Below are 19,163 nucleotides of genomic sequence, written 5' to 3'. Positions count from 1 at the left end.
CAAGGCTGTGTCTAAAAGGCCCGGAAAGTCAGTATTGCAGGGAGGTTACGTGCAGGGGTCTTGGGCTCATGGTCTTGAAATCTTATAATTACCATTTCTAATAGTGGAAGCATCGAGGTGTGTTTAGTGGTTCCGAATCCTTATCATCATTTGCCCCGGGGGTCACTCAAAGGGCACAGCAAAGGGAAGACAGTACCTGGCCCTTGGTCCATTGGCCCTGGACCTTCCACAAGCCAGTGTGGTGAAAATCCCCCCTTCCTGTGCAGCATTGGGAAGCGGAGGCGGCCTCTCTCCTTCACCCCCAGGGCTCTGCCTGCAGAGCTCAGCCAGAGGGGCAGATGCAGCGGGGGGCGGGGAGGGGGCGGGCAAAGCAAGCCACGCACAGCCCTGGGAAGAGCAAGTGTGTGTGTGTGTGTGGGGGGGGGGGTTGCAGGCAAAGAAGAGGGTCCCGCCACTTCTCACAACCTCGCCTTCTGGTTCTCAAGTCTTACTCGATAAATACGAGTAGGACTCATTGTGCAACCGGGCCCTGGGGTTCATCGAGGGAGATGAAGAAAGGAAAGATTACAAGTGATCCCCTCGGCCGGGGACACCGGGTCCTCTGCGTTCAGAACGGATCCCTTGCTAGGCCGTCCCCCGTGTCCGTGCGCTACTCGACTGCCGAGTGAGCACGACCAGCTCGCAGGCCGTGCTGACCACACGGACAGGCGGCGGCGCTAAGGATCCCCAGCGGTTGGAAGCCCGGGGGCCACGGGCACCTACTGCCTGGCTGAAGACGACGTCCCTGCGCAGGGTGAGCACCAGGCACTGGGGCAGGCTGTAGGCGAGCTCCTGCAGCAGCACGAACGTCAGCGACTGCTTGGCCCGGGTCACCACCTCGCCCATGCAGTCCTTCAGGGCCAGGATGAGGGGCTGCAACTGGGCGCACCAGTCTTCTGGGAACACAAGAAGAGCGGGACAGATGAAGGGACAGTCCCCGACACAGGGCCAGCTAGCTGCCTGGGCTCAGGGAAGGCACGCCTCCCAGGCACATTCACGAAGGTTCCATGGGAGATCCTTCCGTCCGGAGAAGAACGTGACCTCTGGGTGTCCCCTAGGCCGCTCTGGGCCCTACACTGGATTCTCCCCCCACCCCCCGCCACCATATCACCTAAACCTTCCCAGCAGACCACTTTCCCCCCTCCATTCACCTCGAACCTGGGCACTACCGGCGTCATAGGAGAAGATGCCACCTGGATCGTTCTCTGCAATCCTTTCCCAGTTCGCTCAGAAACGTGGCTGTTAAATTCCTTCTGCTACAGAAATAGCCCATTGAACCCCCGTTTTCCCCCTTGACTGCCTCCCCCCGCGTTTGCCGCTGTCCTCGGCGGCCCCTCACACCCTGGCGTGTCCAGGCATCGTTTACTTCCTACGTCAGCAGACACCCACAAGGAATGTCGTATGCGTCTAAGATATTTTTCATATTTGCATTATTTTTTCCTCCTCCATTCTTTCACTCTTAATTTACTTCACATGAATGAGCAGACAAACACACACACACACAGAGAGAAAGACAGAGAGAGAGAGAGAGAGAGAGAGAGATTCCAGTAAGAAGATGCAGGTATAGATGTTAAGCAGCAACAGACTGCAAGCCAGTTTCCATGGAAGAATTCCCAGTCCTGTCATGAAGCTTTCGTACAGCAGGGGGCGCCCTCTCATCAGGCTGAAGTACAGCAAGTCTGTCAGTCATTCAAATAAGGCTCACTTTTTTTTTTTCTTTCTTAATTTTGTATTTTGAAATCTACTGTTTCAGCACCTAGCACCATATTGTCCTGTGACAGGAGGGAAATAACTTGCTTGTGAGTGGAATTTTCTCTCTCTACTTAGGAAGCAGAAAGTTCACTTAGATGTGTCTACTTTTTTTATTTCCTTGAAAGATTAGGTGCAATTCGATTTAAATATCACTTAATATTGCTTGAAGGTCTTTAACAGAAGAAGCTTCACATATTTCAGTATGAGAATCAGAAAGGTATCTCTATTCACGTCTAAATCTATTGTTAGACTATAATCAGATAAGAGACGGAGAGAGGAGAGAGGGAGAGGGGAGAAGGAGGAGAGAAAAGAGAGAGAGAGAGAGAGGAGCTGATTTCTAGTCCTGCTAGAATAGAGCTGGAAATGTGGAATAAAAATAGCTGTACTGTTCTTCTAATCTTAGGAATCAATGCTAGATAGTTAGAATGATTCTATTTAGTAGAATTACATGTACTTTGCATGGCAAAGATTTAAGGAAAGTAAGGATTTAGGAAAACGTCGATACTGAGAATTACCAATGAGCAGGCAAGGTAAAATGTCTTCAAGATAGCACATCCCCTACAGAAGAGCAAACATGGAAACGCCAATGAAAACACGTTTTCTAGAAAACCACAACAAAGCTCGGCAAGTAAACGAAACGTGCATCAGCAAGGGCAGGATTTCCTTTTGGGCAAGAGTAGCTCCCGCATGTCTGCCTGGATTTCTGAAGTACTCACGATAAGCTGTGAACATTCCAGAGCCTTCTCACGGGGGAACAGGCCCCGCTTCAGATTTCTCTTTAGAACTGTGTTTGGGGTGAAGGGATCGAGCTCCCGTTTTGACAATGATAGGCCTGGCGTTACTTTCCCCTTAGATTTGTGTCTTCGCAGTCTCCCCCATTTCCATGGCCCGCAAATCAAGCCACGTCACGGTGAGGAGGAAGACGCACGGACCCTGCATCGTCTCGTCATCCTAAGAAGCCCCGATGCCCACACACATCCATGCTTCTTAGTTAATTGAACTTCTGCCTAACTTTTATGCACGTGGCATGTTCGTGAGCACACATGCGCGCATGTGCACACGCATACACACACACACACACACACACGCACACATACAGTCTCCGGGCACCTGGGCACCTGGAGGCCCACACAGGACATCATTCCTGCCCCCCGATGTCTCACACAGCTCAGGGGGTGTCACAGGCCCTTGTGCGGCCGTCTCCTCTGGGCATCTTTCTGTGACGGGGAAATATGGAGGGAATGTGTCAGTGTCTGTATAAAAACCTTGCTGAGACTCCTTAACCCGGAGCCCAACAAGCGGAGTGTTTCCGCAGGCAGACATGAAACGCAGGAGGCTCAGGCGAGCTTTGCCTCGGCTCGGTGGAGGGAGCTGGCCGCGAGCCAGGCGGAGCCCTGCTTTCCAGCCTTGGACTCTTGTCTCTAATGTAGTCAAGTGAAGCGAGGAAGGATTCAAAGAATGACTGCTGGGTGCCCTCCTCGCCCCCTCCACCATCTATTTCCTGTACAGGATGTCCGCGTCCTCGGAGACAATGACTCTTAATGTTCCTCAGGAGGAAAATAAAAGAGCCCAGTATCAACCAGCTGTGGCAGGGCCTAATGCCTTCATTCCCGTTCCTGAGCCATTTTCCGCTCAGGTGTTCCATCTTCTTTTCCTCATTTAAAACAACCAACTTCACAGAAATACGTAGCCATTGTTATTTTTTGTTATCACCATTTGTCAGACTAAGAAAACAGGAGCGCAAAGGACAGCACTCATTAAACTTTATGAGGAGAGAGATGAGAGAGAAAATGGATTCAGCTCAGAGGATTTGCCTACAAGTTCTAGAAGCCCGAAGATCAGAGTGACCTTCGAGCAGAGTGACAAAATCTTCACCGAAGATCTGAAGAGCAACAGACCAAACCCCAGAGAGCACGGACAATGGCAACAAGCCCAGGAGGGGGCGCTGTGGAGGGGCCTGATAGCTAGCCCTGCTCGTAGACATATCCTTGACCTTGAAGAGCTTGTGTCTGGCATCCATCCAGATCTGTCCCTGGGGCTCCCTGTCTTTGAGGCTCGATTTTACAAAGTGGACATCACTACAAAGCTCAACAGCCCGCGTGTGGAAGGCTCAGCCAAGACCAAGCGTCTGCGCATACTTTATAAGTAAACTTCTTCGGATGAGTGTCATATACCTGCCCTGGAAACTGGAAGGAGATGGAATTAAAGAAAAAGGCTGGCGGACCCAGGCATTCTGGCCCCCGGCTTCCTAGCCTAGGATTCAGGGCTTCCTCTCCTCCAAAGGATGGGCTGAAACCTCTGCAACCCTGAGCCGGCAGGGAGTACTCCTCATTCCCAGCCATCTTCTCAGGTGTTTTGTCACAGTGAAGTCTGCAGCAGGCAGCTTTGGTGTAGGGGGGACAACATAGACACAAGTGTGGTGGTTGCCATAGGGGCAACCGGAAATGGAGGGCATTGGGGGTGAGGACCAGCTGGAAGGTGCGGAGAACATATGAGCAAGATCTCAATGCAAGGCATATCACACTGGGCAAATGGAAGCGAGGCCTGTGATAACTCCCATCATGTCCCTTCCTCTGCACCTTAGGGAGAATGAGGATATCTGCACAAAGGACAAAGCTGTACCTTAAAATATAACCACATTCGTGCTCACTGCGGCAAGTGACCTCCCTGGTACCTCCCAGATTAGAAATGAGCAGGCCCCAGCCAGCCCAAGACAAACTGCTATGGGAAAAACCAAGGCAACCTTTTCTCCTGTCAGGAGACCCTTGTTTGTTTAAATCCTGCCAGGCCAAGCACACAGTATCATAAAGCTTTCCAACCTTGCTTTTAGAAAAATAGCAAAGGAAATGCATCACCTGATAGCCTAAACTTCTCATTTCAGAACACGAAGTCGAAAGCCTCCAGTATATTCTGTTAGGACAGTTTCCAGGAAGCTGCATTCATGAATCAAGCGGGCCCTCTATGTGTTGGTGCGTGGAAGTTTTGAATTCGGGTTCTGCAGAACTAGCAGGAGTCACAGATTCATACTCATTGGATTTATTGTGTCTTTTGGCCATAAACAAACTGCATAACCTCAGGACTCTGGGCTATAAACAAGCTGGGTATCTAACAATAAACTCCATGGGTCCTGGGCCATTCAGCTACCTGAAATCACCAGTATGTCCACATACATAGTTCTTGTCATTTTAATATTGCATCTCGTCTAAGCCTGGGAAGAGACAGGGAATGGACAAAGTACCGACTGCATCAGGCGGGCAGCCAGAGGGGGGAAGGTTTGCTACGCTCGACTCTCGAGTGAATAAGGTAAGCGTGATAGGTTTCTGTAATATTCAGATCCCATGGAATGGAGTATGCTCTTTTGCTTTTTCTTTCTATAAATACAATACAGCCTCGTGTGTATTGATTTGACATACAGGTGGTAAAAGGGGAGGCAAGCAACCAAACCCAGTGTACACACTCCATTTCTCAGGCCATCGCGTCAGTAATCCTGTGTGTGCAAGTCCCTGGTAGCACGAAGCCCCCTTACTTTGTGTACTCTGGTTTCTTTGTGGGGGTAGGCATCGCCCTCATTGAGAGAAATCAAAGCCATTCGATCAACTGTAATTATCGACTTGAATTTCCACCTGCAGTTCCATAGTACACTTGAAGAGACTCTTTCGGGGCTGATTTTCATGATGTTATCACAATTGTATTCTATAGAGGAGAAATGTACATGAAGCGTCACACATCTGTGGCTGATGAGAAAGTAGTCAAGAATTTGTTGTATGTACCACAGAATTAAGGGAAATCGGGGATGGACTGGGGGTCAGGAGTGGGTAACACAGATCAAGACGCGTTGTATACACAAGCTGCCTTGTTCAGTGGCAATAGCAAGAATTCACAGTACATCCTACAAGGTGAAGAAAAGTGAGGGGGGGTTGGGGAGTGGGTGAGGGTATTGGAAGGGGGGACACTGAGATACACGGTATTCACGAACTGCTTTGTTGAACGGCAACTCGTGTGCAATTGCCTAAAGACAATAAAAATATTTGTAACAGTTATTATTTTGTTTAAATAATGAGCGCGTAAAAGGAATACTGTGGAATGTGGTGCAAGATTTCTCCTGGTGAGCAAAGAGGCCCACATCACAGGCTGAAGGAGGGCCAGCTCTGCCAGGCTGCCAGGGCGAGACGGGTCCCCGGGCCCGGGACACGCACAGAGCATCATCTCAAGCCGACTTTTCTGTCTACGGTAAAGCCCTGTGTGTATCCAATGAGTTAATGCAGGACAGAATCTCCAAGCAGTGTTTAGCCCCTATCAAGCAATTCATAAAAGGATGCTTCCACAAGAAAACAATCGAAATCATGTCATCTCTTCTTGCTGCTCTGCACCTGCCCACTCCCACCCACTTGCTGTCTTTGCCCTTCCTTCTCCCTCGCCCCAGGTGATAGACGGTCTTCACCTCGGGAGAGCTTCTCTGCGCTCCACTCCCGCACCGTGTCCCCTCCTCCCACACCATCAATATTTGCTCATTCCCATGAGCAAACTTGCTCCTGCTCTGCAGCTTGTCTCTTAAGAAAATAACCCTGCCTTGCCTCTACTTCCACCCACAACTCTGCCTTGACATTTCCCAAAAGCTTCCAGCTCCTTTTCTTCATCGGCTGCACTGCACCTACTCTAATAAAGCCACTCTTGGCACTTGAGCCTTCCACTAGGCTAAGTCCAAGGTCACCTTGGAGCAACATTGCGCCTGGCCTGCCTCCAATGGCTTTCAGGATATCGTGTTCTGCTGGAGTTCCTCTGACCTCACCCTATTGAAACTTGTTAGTGCCTCGACTTCTAGCTGCCCTCTCAACTAGGAAGATGGCTCTGAGTAAAATCTATAGATCATGTTTCCAATATTGTTCAGTCTCCTGTTTTTCATCAAGTACGATTTGCAAAAATTTCCCATATGAATATCTTTAACTTGAACTCGTCTAGAAACCTGGATTCTGACATCAAAGTGCATAATAGATGTGTTCATGTCCAACGCAACCTGTTCTGGTTGCAGCCTGACATTCTCCCTCACGGGACCTGCTCTATGCACAGTCTTCTCCAATCAACATGGGGTTTTCCACTCCTCCAGTTACTGTAGCCTAAATAGTTTCAGCCATTCTTTTTTTTTTGGCCAGTCCTGGGGCTTGGACTCAGGGCCTGAGCACTGTCCCTGGCTTCCTTTTGCTCAAGGCTAGCACTCTGCCAACTGAGCCACAGCGCCCCTTCTGGCCATTTTCTGTATATGTGGTGCTGGGGAATTGAACCCAGGGCCTCATGTATACAAGGCAAGCACTCTTGCCACTAGGCCATATCCCCAGCCCAGTTTCAGCCATTCTTGACTCCTTTTCTAAATTCTCCCATCCAGCCCATCAGAATGCTGAAATCACTCGCAAACAGGCAAAGAATCTCAGAATCTTACAACTTTCCACCCACCCACTACCAGCTTTTGAGACAAGTCCCTGACCTATGCTTTGTGCTTATATCTTCATATTTTATAAAATAGAACAGACTATATATCTATATATATATGTATATATGAAATAATGTATATATTACATATTATATATTATAACCTATATATTATATACCTGAAATACTGTGTTATATTATGTAATATATAGCTACAATAATATAAATAATATACCACTGAAATAATTATGTCATATTCAGGATAAGTTTGGAAACTATTAGCATCTTTCTTGCATACAAGCATAAACACGCACATATGCTGTAGATAGTCATTAAAATCACATCAAATGGTTTAAGCATTTCTCGTGAGCTGAAATCTTAGATCAGGATGATAGGTCTTTATTCCACAACTTTGAGCCTCTCCTATTTGCCATGAATTATGCTCTGGAGACTCCAAATCAAACTTCAAAACTGGGTATATTTTGCCCCAGAATCCAGTCTGGTAGATGAGAGAACAATTTAAAAAGAACATTTGTGAGAAAGCAATGGTTCTGGTGTTTAAAAGAAAGGAGATTCTTGGGGCTGGGGATATGGCCTAGTGGCAAGAGTGCTTGCCTCGTATACATGAGGCCCTGGGTTCGATTCCCCAGCACCACATATACAGAAAATGGCCAGAAGTGGCGCTGTGGCTCAAGTGGCAGAGCGCTAGCCTTGAGCAAGAAGAAGCCAGGGACAGTGCTCCGGCCCTGAGTCCAAGCCCCAGGACTGGCCAAAAAAAAAAAAAAAAAAAGAAGAAAGGAGATTCTTATTTTGGCCTGCAAGCACATTTTCTTTAGCGCTCATCGCATCTTAACAATGTTTCTGGGCTGGGATATGGCCTAATGGTAGAGTGCTTGCCTCACATACATGAAGCCCTGGGCTTGATTCCTCAGCACCACATAGACAGAAAACAGCCAGAAGTAGCGCTGTGGCTCAAGTGGCAGGGTGCTAGCCTTGAGCAAAAAAGAAGCCAGGGACAGTGCTCAGGCCCTGAGTTCAAGCCCAGGACTGGCAAAAAACAAAACAAAACAAAAAAGAAACAAAAACCCACCAATGTTTCATCTTTAAAACAATTGAGATCTTCTGAGCTGATGTAATGTTCCTCCACTTCCTGGACTCGTTCTTAACATGGTGCCCCGTGCCCGTGGCCTCTGTGCTTTCAAGCCCTGCAGGAGGGATGACATAACTTGAGGCACGGAGGAGGGGCAGTGAGGCTAATTCAAAAAGCAGCAAACACGTTCTTTTTATTCTTCCTCAGCAGTGCCACTGCTGCTGAAAGTTTCGGCTGCCCCTTTCAAGTCACGCTCCCTTGAGTGTGACACTAAGAGTTCAAAGCCTCCAAGGCACCCGGCCCGAGTCCGAGGACCCTGATGCATCCACCCCAGGCTCTTCTGCAGTCATCACAGAACGTGATTGCCAGCTGGGATAAGGCGGAGGCAATGGGACAAACCAATTCATGAGCTGGAACTGCATGTGAGTGGCATTTTCTTTCTGGACTTGACTATTACACTGTGATCTGTACTACACAAAGACAAATTATAGTGTTATTAGGAATTTCAAGATATCAGTGGCTCAGAGCTTTCAACCCAGAGCTCAGAGTCTCAGGCGCAGAGCAACACTGGTCCCAGCTCAGGGAAGGGGCTCCAGCCTGTGTAAAGTCTGCATCTGTGGAAGGTGGAAAAGGGCACACTCTATGAAGGCTTCATAGGAAAAAGCAACGAGGTGAGTTTTCCAGAGTTCACTGTCTGGGAGCAAAGCGTGAGTGGGGATGAGGGAGCAGAAGACATAATGACATCCCACACAAAGAAGGAGGCAAAGTAAAAGAATGCGAGAACTTCAAAGTGAAGAGAAAGTTTAGCAAATGAATGAAGTAGGCAGCTCTGAGAAGCATTTCATTAAAATACCAGGGCAACATATGATCACATGCAAGGCCACACCAAAGCTACCAGCACAACTGTGTTCCTTGCAGCATCATTTACCATGGCAAAGATAACGGAACCAACCCAGATGCCCTCAGTATTTGAATGGATCAGGAAAATGTGGTACATATACACAATGGAATTCTGTGCTTCCATCAGAGAGAATGACATCACCCCATTCATAAGGAAAAGGAAAAACTTGGGGGAAAAAAACATAACATATTAAGTGAAGTAAGCAAGACCCAAAGAAACACAGGCTACCTGGTTTCCCTCATTTGTAATAACTAGGACAGGTCTAGGATAGTCCTAGCAGAGGATCACAATAGCCCAATAGCTATGAACATATGACCATATAAAATGATGCTAATAGAAATGAACTCTAGGGCTGGGGATATAGCCTAGTGGCAAGAGTGCCTGCCTCGGATACACGAGGCCCTAGGTTCGATTCCCCAGCACCACATATACAGAAAACGGCCAGTAGCGGTGCTGTGGCTCAAGTGGCAGAATGCTAGCCTTGAGCGGGAAGAAGCCAGGGACAGTGCTCAGGCCCTGAGTCCAAGGCCCAGGACTGGCCAAAAAAAAAAAAAAAAAAAGAAATGAACTCTAAGATACGGAAACAAGAGTTTTGTTCTTTTGTTTAATGCACTGTGTGAAGTTACTTCTTTATCCTTTCATTATTTTTCCTTTGATTTACCTCCTGTTGTCACTGTTTTTGATTCTGAAATTCTGTATCATATATATATATATATATATATATATATATATGTTTATCTGATATGGAGAAAGGAATGGGAATAACATCTGTATATCACCTTTATAGTAAAATTAAATTTATAAAGAATACCAGAGAAAATGTAAAACCAAACCAGGCTCTACACATAGCTGATCAAATTTGAGTAGTTACAGGACCTATTCTGGCAAAGAACTGTGACCACATGTCTACATCCCAAGTGCTGGGATCTAAATGCAATTCTCCAATAAAAGCAACCGAGATCCCCTCACCCCACTGGAAACTGGCTGAGCCTCCTAACCGGGGGGGGGGGGGGGGCGGCGGGGGGGTGGAGAGGAAGCAATGAGTTCAGAGCATTTTTTTGTGGTGCCAATGGGTAAAATATGGAGAAAAGAGTGAAAAAGGGAAGCAGGAAGACTGAAGCAAGGAACTGTACAGTGGGAGGAGGAGGAGTCCTGGCAGAAAAACACAGACACCAAAACTGTCCATTACCAGATCCATTGCGACTTGCAGCTGAAACTAGTAATGATAGAACTGGATTGGGAAACACAGAACAGAGTGAGTATTCACCAAGTCACATGAATAGAAATGAATCATTGCATCAAGGCGCACATGGGAGTAAAGTGATAGGTTCTTTCCTTACAAAGTAATCTTACTCTCAGCAACTGAACTTAAAGGAGAATGTCTGAAATGTAGTTGGAGACTCAGATGTTCCGTGATAGTAACATGCCAGTTACAACTTTTCTATAATAATAAGAAATCTGAAAGAGTGATTTCCCTTCTGCTCAATTAGGTTACAGTCATTAAAAATCTCATTTCCAGGAAATGTTTATGAGGAAATATTCATATACACGATATAAAAAACCATTCATCTGTATTTATAAGGTGTTTTTCCCTTTGATTCTAATATATGTATGAATGAGTATGGCTATATGAAAATTGGAAGTCTATAAAATGGTTATGTCTAGTTGAAATAAGAAAACTGATAATAAAGCTGTTTGTTTCACCTTATAAGCTTTCTAAATGATCACTTTCACTAACAAATATATTTAGAGACAGATAAATTTGAGACAGTTGACTGTATATCTCATGGCCTTATCAGAAATGGCTTGGGCTTTAGCATAAGTAAATACATGACTTTATTCTAATTAGAACAAAAAGCCACTACTGCATTGGTTTACTGACAAATATTAAGAAAGAAACTGGAAGTGCTTTTCCATTTGTGAGGAGAAAGCCTATATTAAATTATTCAAACACAAAATATTTTAACTACTTGATTTACGACATCAACCTCACTGTGGCTAAACAGTAGCATCTGTTTATATGTGCTATCTGTAAGCACAGATTTATTTTTAAAAATCTATGTATGTTAAACAATTTTTACGTACAAATAGACGCCTTCAAGCATGGATGTGTGTGCAACTGCATAGGATACAAAATGCGACTAAATACATTGATGTTGGAATTATTTGACATTTGCTAAGTTAGAAACGGCTTCAGACAAGAGTACTATTTGATTTTTATAACCCACAGAAAAACATAGCTAATAGATGAAACACAGACAATGAAATGATAATTTAAAGTCAATAAGATGAGCTCGAAAGTAATGGGCTGGAGTTAACTATAGCACTCGTTAATTCTACAAACTCTAAAAATCTTGTGCCTATAACTATTGCAGCACTTTGTTTCCTTCAATGTAAAGGTTGAGGCACAGTAAATAGACATGTAGTCATACTGATTACCCACTAATCTGTGTCTGCTGAGAACCAGTAAGTCTTGAAAGTCTACCAATGGAGGAAAACTCCATTTTGACGCTGCTTACCTCATTTCCAGAGTGTCTGGCTCAGAGGTGATATCAATGCATATTCAATTAATGAGAAATTAAAGCATTCTATTTCTTTATGGCATGGCTATGATGAGCTTTCATTTTGATTCATGCTAAGTCATGTACCTATGCTAGATTCATTAGCTAATAAAGCTAATAATATTAAATAAGAAAATGGCCACATACAGTTACACTGGTCAGGTATGAGCCTATGGATTAGTCAGTATAAAGGATCACCTACAATAACACAATAGTTTTGGAATGCTATCGTACACTAGTATAATTTAGGAAGGATTCAGTTGCAATTCAGAGAAGAAATATGGATATTATACATGATTAAACTCCTGATGAAAAATGTGCACAACAGAAAATCAAGAAAATAAATTGGGAAAGCATATATTTAATTCTACAAACATTTATACTTTCTTATGACTCATTTTCTTCAAGTAAATTTAAAAAACAACAACAACAGGTATTAGAAGGTACAGAAGTAGTGGTTTTTCTCTCCACAAGGAAGATACTTAGCAAAAGACTAGCCAAATCTAATAGAAGTGCCTACGACCATAAAAAAAAAAAAGCGACATTGTTTTTGGAGAATTTTGTGCCAATATTAATCGGGTCAACAACAGCAACAAAATAAAAGCCCACTTCTGGGGATTCTACTGTAGCTCAAATTTCATCGCATTTCCTGATATTATGACAAACACTTGAAAGTACCTACCTGTGCCTCTGTATCTGTCTATCTATCTATAGTCTAGCTGTGTCTGTCTCTTTACCTATAGATATACATTTATTCACACGTACATGCACACAAGTGCACATTTATGTGTATGAAAATCTACTGGAATGCTATGCTTTCCGAATAATGCACAGAGTTCTCAGAATCAAACCTTCTTATACATTTTGGGAGGGAAAAATTCATACAAAGTTCTCCCCCAAAGCACAAAGCTTCCTATCCTATTGTGTGCTCTGAAAGATACTGTCACCTGATATTCCTGAATGTTTCTAAGATTTAAGGACAGGTGTTTGTTTTGTCCTGTGTGTGTGTGTGCGCGCGTGTGCGTGCGTGCACTCACACACGCATGCAAATGTGCTGGTGCTTAGCTTGAACTCAGGACCCTTTGCTCAGCTTTGTTGCTGAAGTCAAGCACTGCTTGCTGCTTAGTTGCGGCTGGAGGGTCTCAGACTCTCCTGTCCTGGCTACAAACCAAGATCCTCCAAGCCTCAGCCTCCTGAGTCGGGAGGACCACGGGCTTGAGCCACCAGAACTCAACTTGTTTTGTCTTCCTAATAACATTCTGGGACAATGTATCAAAAGTAGATCCAATGGTATGGGGCCCTTTGAAAGGAAGCACTGCCTTCTGCCAAGATGATTTTCATGTTCCTGAGGAATGAAAGTGGTTCTAAAAGCACAGTCCCGATGCAACCTGACACAGAGCCTAACGCGTAAAGGCCGCCGGGCTCCCTGCCCTCCAGCCCACCTGACTCCTCTGGCGCTACCCCATTTGACCATGACTTTGTCATTGTGTTTCCTGGGTCAAGGATGGGGGCTCGGGATTCCTTACCCCGTGGGGGAGGGGGGAGGGCATCCGCTCGCTCAGGCTCCTCTTGTCCGTCTTGGCCTCCACCGCCTCCGTCCCTCTCGATCAGCTTGTCTACCATGGCAATCACGCAGTTCAGGCTCTTCCCCACGTTGGCCCACACCCTGTCCTGGAAGAAAGCACCAGTCTCACTCTGTATCCTCACAGCAATTCCACGAAGCCAACACCGCACGCCCAGGAGCAGGTGCGGACCGAGCGGGAGAAGGAAGGGCCGAGGGCCGTTTGCTCAGATTACGGACAGGCAAGGCCTTGCTTTGATCTTGAGCAAGTCAGGGATGGTTTTCACAAGACTTTTAGTTGGTACCTTTACTTTTTCCCAATCATAGAAAAATGACAAACTGCAAGAGAATATTTATACATGAACAATATATATTAATCTATAATTAAGTACAAATTATACAGAACTGTTTTCCTTATCAACATATTAGTAAGAAAGCAAAGGTATATATACATATAGAGAGAGAATAGACTATACATAATATATATAACAGAGAGAGAGAGAGAGAGAATAGCTACCACTTGAACAAGAAAGCCCTTTAAAACTGTGGTAATCTACATATGATGTAACATTTCCTGTACTCGATACTCGTCATTTTAAGTGCACCCGGTATTGAATATATTCACCTTCTGTGGAGCCATTGCCTGAATGGTTTCATCTGCCCAAACTAAAATCCTTCCTGTCTTCCACATGAGCTCTGCATTCCTCTCTTGTCCAACCCTTGGTAGCTATGGGCCTTTGTTGAATCTCTTGTGGTTCTGACCACCTAGTTTTGAAAGCATGGTATTCGGTTACCACTGACAGAGTGGTTTAGGAGATTAATGTGCAGAAGCCCGGCTTCTCCCCTGTCAGTCAGAATCACCAAGGGAAAGTCTACGTTCCAATTCTAGTGATCTCCTCAGGTGTTTCTGGCCACACGGTGCTTCAGAACTTCTGCTCATCAGTGCACACCACAGCTATATAATAAAAGTTAGGGCGATTTGCTTCCTAGAAAGTACGTCTTAGCAGAAAGGGGCTCTCTTTATCCCACATCTTCCCAGTTCTGATCAGCACTCATTTTAGTGTTTAGCGCAACCATAAAACTGAATTCTTGGACTCAAAAAAATTGCCTTTACTTCTGCCAGGGGCTGGTGGCTCACGCCTGTAATCCCAGCTACTCAGAAGGCTGAGATCCGAGGGCTGGGGTTTGTGACCAGTCCAGGCAGGAAAGTCTGTGTGATTCTAAACTATTCCCTCCAGCAAAACAAAACAAAAACAATACTGCAGGACAGTGCTCAGGCCCTGAGTATAAGCCCCAGGGCGGGCACACACACACACACACACACATACACACAAATGCCTTCATCTTTAAATACAATTTTGAATGTAGTTATCTTGAAGGAATTCTGTCATACTTGGTTTCCTTTCTTGCTCACCTTTCTACCTAATTTTGGTGAAAAGCGGTGACTTGTAGCTTTGTTTCCAGGCTTAAGAGCCAAGCAACTGTATGCTGATTTCTCTGTAGCATGACACAGAACTGTGTTCCACAGAGTGCCGCCTTGGTAACAGCTATTCTGGGTGCTCTGCGTATCACTAGGCATAAAGGTAATTCTCAATTACAGCATTTCCTCAGTGCACTGGAGTTTTCTTCCTCAAATGTGTACTTTTTGTAGCCTAAGTTGATTTTACTACTTTACAAATAAATATACTTGGTGAAGGGTAAATCTAGGTGGAGAAAAGTGTTGTTCAGTTCACATTACTTGAATGACAACTTAAATTTCTGTTCGGTATCAGACAAAGACCATGAAGAGTCTGATAAGGAAAGGACAATGCAAGCACATTCTAAACAGTTCCTTGTCTTGCACAGAAGAAGTCAACTGAGCCAGCCAACCACATACACTCACACACACACACACACACACACACACACACACACACACACACACAAAACATAGGGTTGAACACAATTGCAAGGTTTACCTGAGGAAATAACAGGATTTTTTTAAAAAATAGAAAAGCAGCATATTCCAAGTTGAAAAGGGGTAATTTTGAGGTCTTTCTATGACACATTTCCAATGACCTTGGAACCGTCCTCACTTCTGGGGAAAGGGCAGGGGTCTCATCCAAATGCAGAAGTGACAGTTTATGCCACACCTACCCCACCATGCGGCGAGATCCAAGGCCTGAGTTGTCATTTCTATGAAAGCCCTTGGGGAAATTATTACAATTTAGCAGACCCCGGCCTTACTGGCTTTCCTCAATGAGTCAAGCCTTCCTTCCTTCCCCCTGTAATTGTGAGTGTGAAGTAGGCTATTAACCCACAAATAATCATAACAATCTTTCCCCTAACTGCAGATCTTTACCTCAAAGAATGTAAAGCCCTTCCCCGGTTACGGGAAATGGAGACGCTAATCACACGGGTGGATGCTATCCTCCTCTGCCTGTTGTCAGAGGACACGAGGCGGAGTTGCCTCTGAGCCCTAAGCCAGCAGTGCTACGAAATCTCCCCATTGCAGGAGAAGGTGTGGAGAAGCAAAGTCAGGAACCTGTAGGGACAGCCATCGCTCACTCAGGGATTTGGCGAGGAGCTTCCAGCCCAACCGCAATGATGGACTAAATGATTCGCTTGATGAATATGCTTTCCTCGCTGCACAGATGGCATCTTTATGGTGACGAAATGGAAAAATGAAGCAACTGTCTAACCAGCGGTACTGGGAATGAACTGCCACTGAAGGGTAAAGGGGATCAAGCTTTATTCCTTTCTCTAGGTTGGCTTTGGACAGGAGAGACAGGGAAACACTGCTTCATGCTGCCTTTCAGATAGAGAGACATATCAACTACTCCCACCTCCATCTCTGAAGAAACTGGACACTGAGGTATTTAAAAGATAGTTTGAGCATCACCCCTATGCGTTGTTCTTCCTCTCTAGATATGCTAGGTGATAGGAGTCCACTCATCCAGGTGGCAATGTGTGTCACCAACAGAGACATTTTATTGGATTGTGGCATATCCATTGACCAAGGTCCCCAGCCATGCAGAAACATTCACACGGTAGCCTAGTAAGCAGTGGAGAAACGTGTGGTCATTGCTACGCCCTTTGCTGCCTCTGACGCCAGGCCGCCTCTTCTCAAATTCCGCTCAAAGGCGTAGCTCACCAGTGGGCCCCGAGCAGTTTCAGTCTACTCGGTCTGTGAGGAGGAGCTCCGACCTCGTTGGTGAAACGCTGGGCCTTCCTCCTCCCTGCTGCCTCTCTTACAGCCTCTGTGGAGGAAACTCACCGGCTCTAATACACGGTGAGGTATTTAAGTGTTCCATTCTCACTACACTGCACAGGGCCTTTGGAAACTACCCAACACAGTGACGAATGACTGTGTTTCCAGGGAAGCGAAGAGACTCCAGGCAGCGAGCTAGAACAACCACGTCGAAAGGGCAGCGAGGAGCCGGTGGCTCACAGTCTCTGACGGCACAGTGGAAGACTTGAGGCATAGGGGGTCACAAACCCGACACAGGAGCATTCGATGAAGGGGGCCCCACGGGGTCAGATAGGAAGATTCCAGTAAAAGACCTTGGACTGGAATATGACTCTAGGCTGGCCACACATACCCTAAATCCAAGATCCACAGCGTCAGAAGTCCGGATGGAGCAATCACTTGCCTAAGGGTGATCAGCTTAGGTCAAAGCACATTCGTGGCCAAAATTAGTAGAGAAAAAAAAGACCAACAGGTCAAGATCAAAGCCCAAGATTCATTCAGATGACTGGAATGTAAAGCAGAGTATGGACTACTGGAGGAAAGATTCAGCTAAAAGATTCAAGTGTCACATACTCAATTATTTTGAAATGAAGACACTCAAGAATAGCTGGCTTCTAACGTATGAAACCGTAACCTCTCTGTACATCAATTTGACAGTAAAATTTAAAAAAAGAATTAAAAAAGAAGAATAGCTGGCTTCTCTCCTAAGCTACATTCCTTTTTGTCTCTGAGAAAGCATGCACAGAAGATAGTAGTCAGGTTTGGTTATTCCTCCTTATGCTAGGCTATAGGGGAAATTCTTTGTGCTTGGATTTCTGGTGAGCACTCCTTTCTCTTCTCAACTAAAGTCACACAGTTAGTTTCGCACTACTCTCAGGATAAAGACAGGATGGCGAGTTCAAAGGCAGTAGCAGAACTAGAATGTCACTCCGGTCCGTAGTGCTTTCAGTCCTCTATCCCCAACAACCTCCAAATCTAGTTTCATGAGACACAACCACTACCTAGCAGATAGCTGGAAAGTCAGGTCAATTCCTGGAAATCGCAGCCGTTAACCCACGGGGTTTCCCGCAACATGAAGGAAATACAGGGTGGGTGGTCTACTTTTATTCCATGGAGCCTCCTGAATCTTAGTGGAGTCTTCATACCCACTCTCCTTAGAGGGGAAGTGGCCATAAACTTGTGATGGAAGCCACACCCAGAGTGGGGAACCAGCTGCAATAGTTTTCCCGCTTTAGGTCAGGCGCTGGGTTAGGATGGGAGCTAAGGTAAAGGGGAGGCCCTGCGGCCAAGTTGGGAAACAGCCACGGATGTTTCCGCGGCGGCCCAGGGACATGGCAGCTGGCACCGGAAGCCGTGGGTGGGGACTCGATGCCGAATCACGGTGATGCGTGTGTGAACTTGGAAGCCTCACGAGAACTCTCCAGTGCCGTGGATCAGCGGTTCACTTTACAGAGAAGGTGCTTAGCCGAGAAGCTATTCCGAGGCCAGCTCTGGATCAGCCAAGGATGTCAGGATTCAACCCGAGCTGTGATGGGGATCCAAAATAGCCCTGCCACGCTGCCTCTGCCAGGAATGGCAATTGCTCTCTTCTCATTACCCACTTCTGAGGGCTTTGACTAGGAAGAGTTAACAGAACACAGCCTCTCCCCTCTGCAAAGAGATGCTCCAGCTTGTCCCCGACTTCCGCGACCAAAGTTTGTTCTACATTAAAATCCTTTAACCCTGCAGGCTACTCCTTCAATAGGCTGGTAGCTCTCCTCTCTGAATCCTGAATTTACCGAGACTATTCACCGAGAAGAATTTCATTTAAGAGAGCACACATGTGGCTGGAACTTTGTAGCCCTTGAATACAGAGAAGTGCGCAGAGACCCCCCCCAGTAATATCGAGACTTGAGTTATTCGTCAATATTGACATTTTTCTAACACTTGGTTCTGATTGATTCCCCTCCTCATATACTCAGGTAAAAATCCTTCACGTCCATTTCCCAACCGTCCCACCGACCATGAAATTCAATTCTGGTCTTGCCTTGAGATTTAGTTAGTAGCCACACAAATAGCCTCCGAGGGCCAGCTAACATTTCTCCAGCAATGCTCTCTCCATAAACCTATGGTTTGGACGTAGCTCAGGCCTCATGTTTTAGCTATCAGGGGCAGGTCTACGCACAAGCGCCCCACTTACCTTTCTCTGTCACGATGATGCTTTCCTCAGTCCCGATCAGTCCGGCTAGCTGTTCTTAGGACGCAGCCATCTCTACAGTTAAGGACACCTAGTCAATGACACCTGTAAAAGTCACTCTGCAGGCAGAGGCAGGAGGTGTCCAGTTCAGGACCAGCCTGGACAACGTGAGCTCCCATCTCAAAAGCCAAACAGAACGGAAAGGGCTGGGGGCAGAACTCAAGTGGTAAGTGCTTGCCTGGTCAGCACGACGGCCCGCATCCAACCCCCCAGTAGAGCCACGCGAGGAACAAACACAATGAGTGGTTCGTCCATTTCTGCCTACTGCAGTCCTCGAGCCGGCTGTCCAAGAGGCTCAGCACTTATTTACCAGGCGCCCACTGTGTGCCCGCGTAGAGCTGAACACCAGACACACGAAGGAACGAACAGT

General features: G+C 46.1%; 1 protein-coding gene across 8 annotated transcripts in view; it reads right to left on the bottom strand.

Moving 5' to 3' along the window:
- Positions 1-19,163, bottom strand: part of Inpp4b (inositol polyphosphate-4-phosphatase type II B) — a 305,059-nt gene that overhangs the window by 54,115 nt on the left and 231,781 nt on the right. For 7 of the 8 annotated variants that reach the window (XM_048333627.1, XM_048333628.1, XM_048333631.1 and 4 more), the window contains 2 exons: positions 13,294-13,438; positions 763-935 (listed from right to left, as the gene is read on the bottom strand). In XM_048333627.1, coding sequence (XP_048189584.1) covers positions 763-935; positions 13,294-13,438 — 318 coding nt within the window. The remainder of the gene's footprint in view (positions 1-762; positions 936-13,293; positions 13,439-19,163) is intronic. The other variant, XM_048333629.1, reaches the window with a different exon arrangement.

This window comes from Perognathus longimembris, chromosome 24 (genome assembly GCF_023159225.1).
Source record: "Perognathus longimembris pacificus isolate PPM17 chromosome 24, ASM2315922v1, whole genome shotgun sequence".
NCBI classification, from domain to species: Eukaryota; Metazoa; Chordata; class Mammalia; order Rodentia; family Heteromyidae; genus Perognathus; species Perognathus longimembris.
The sequence above is the reverse complement of the archived record's forward strand: the minus strand, read 5'-3'. Positions and strand labels throughout refer to the sequence as shown.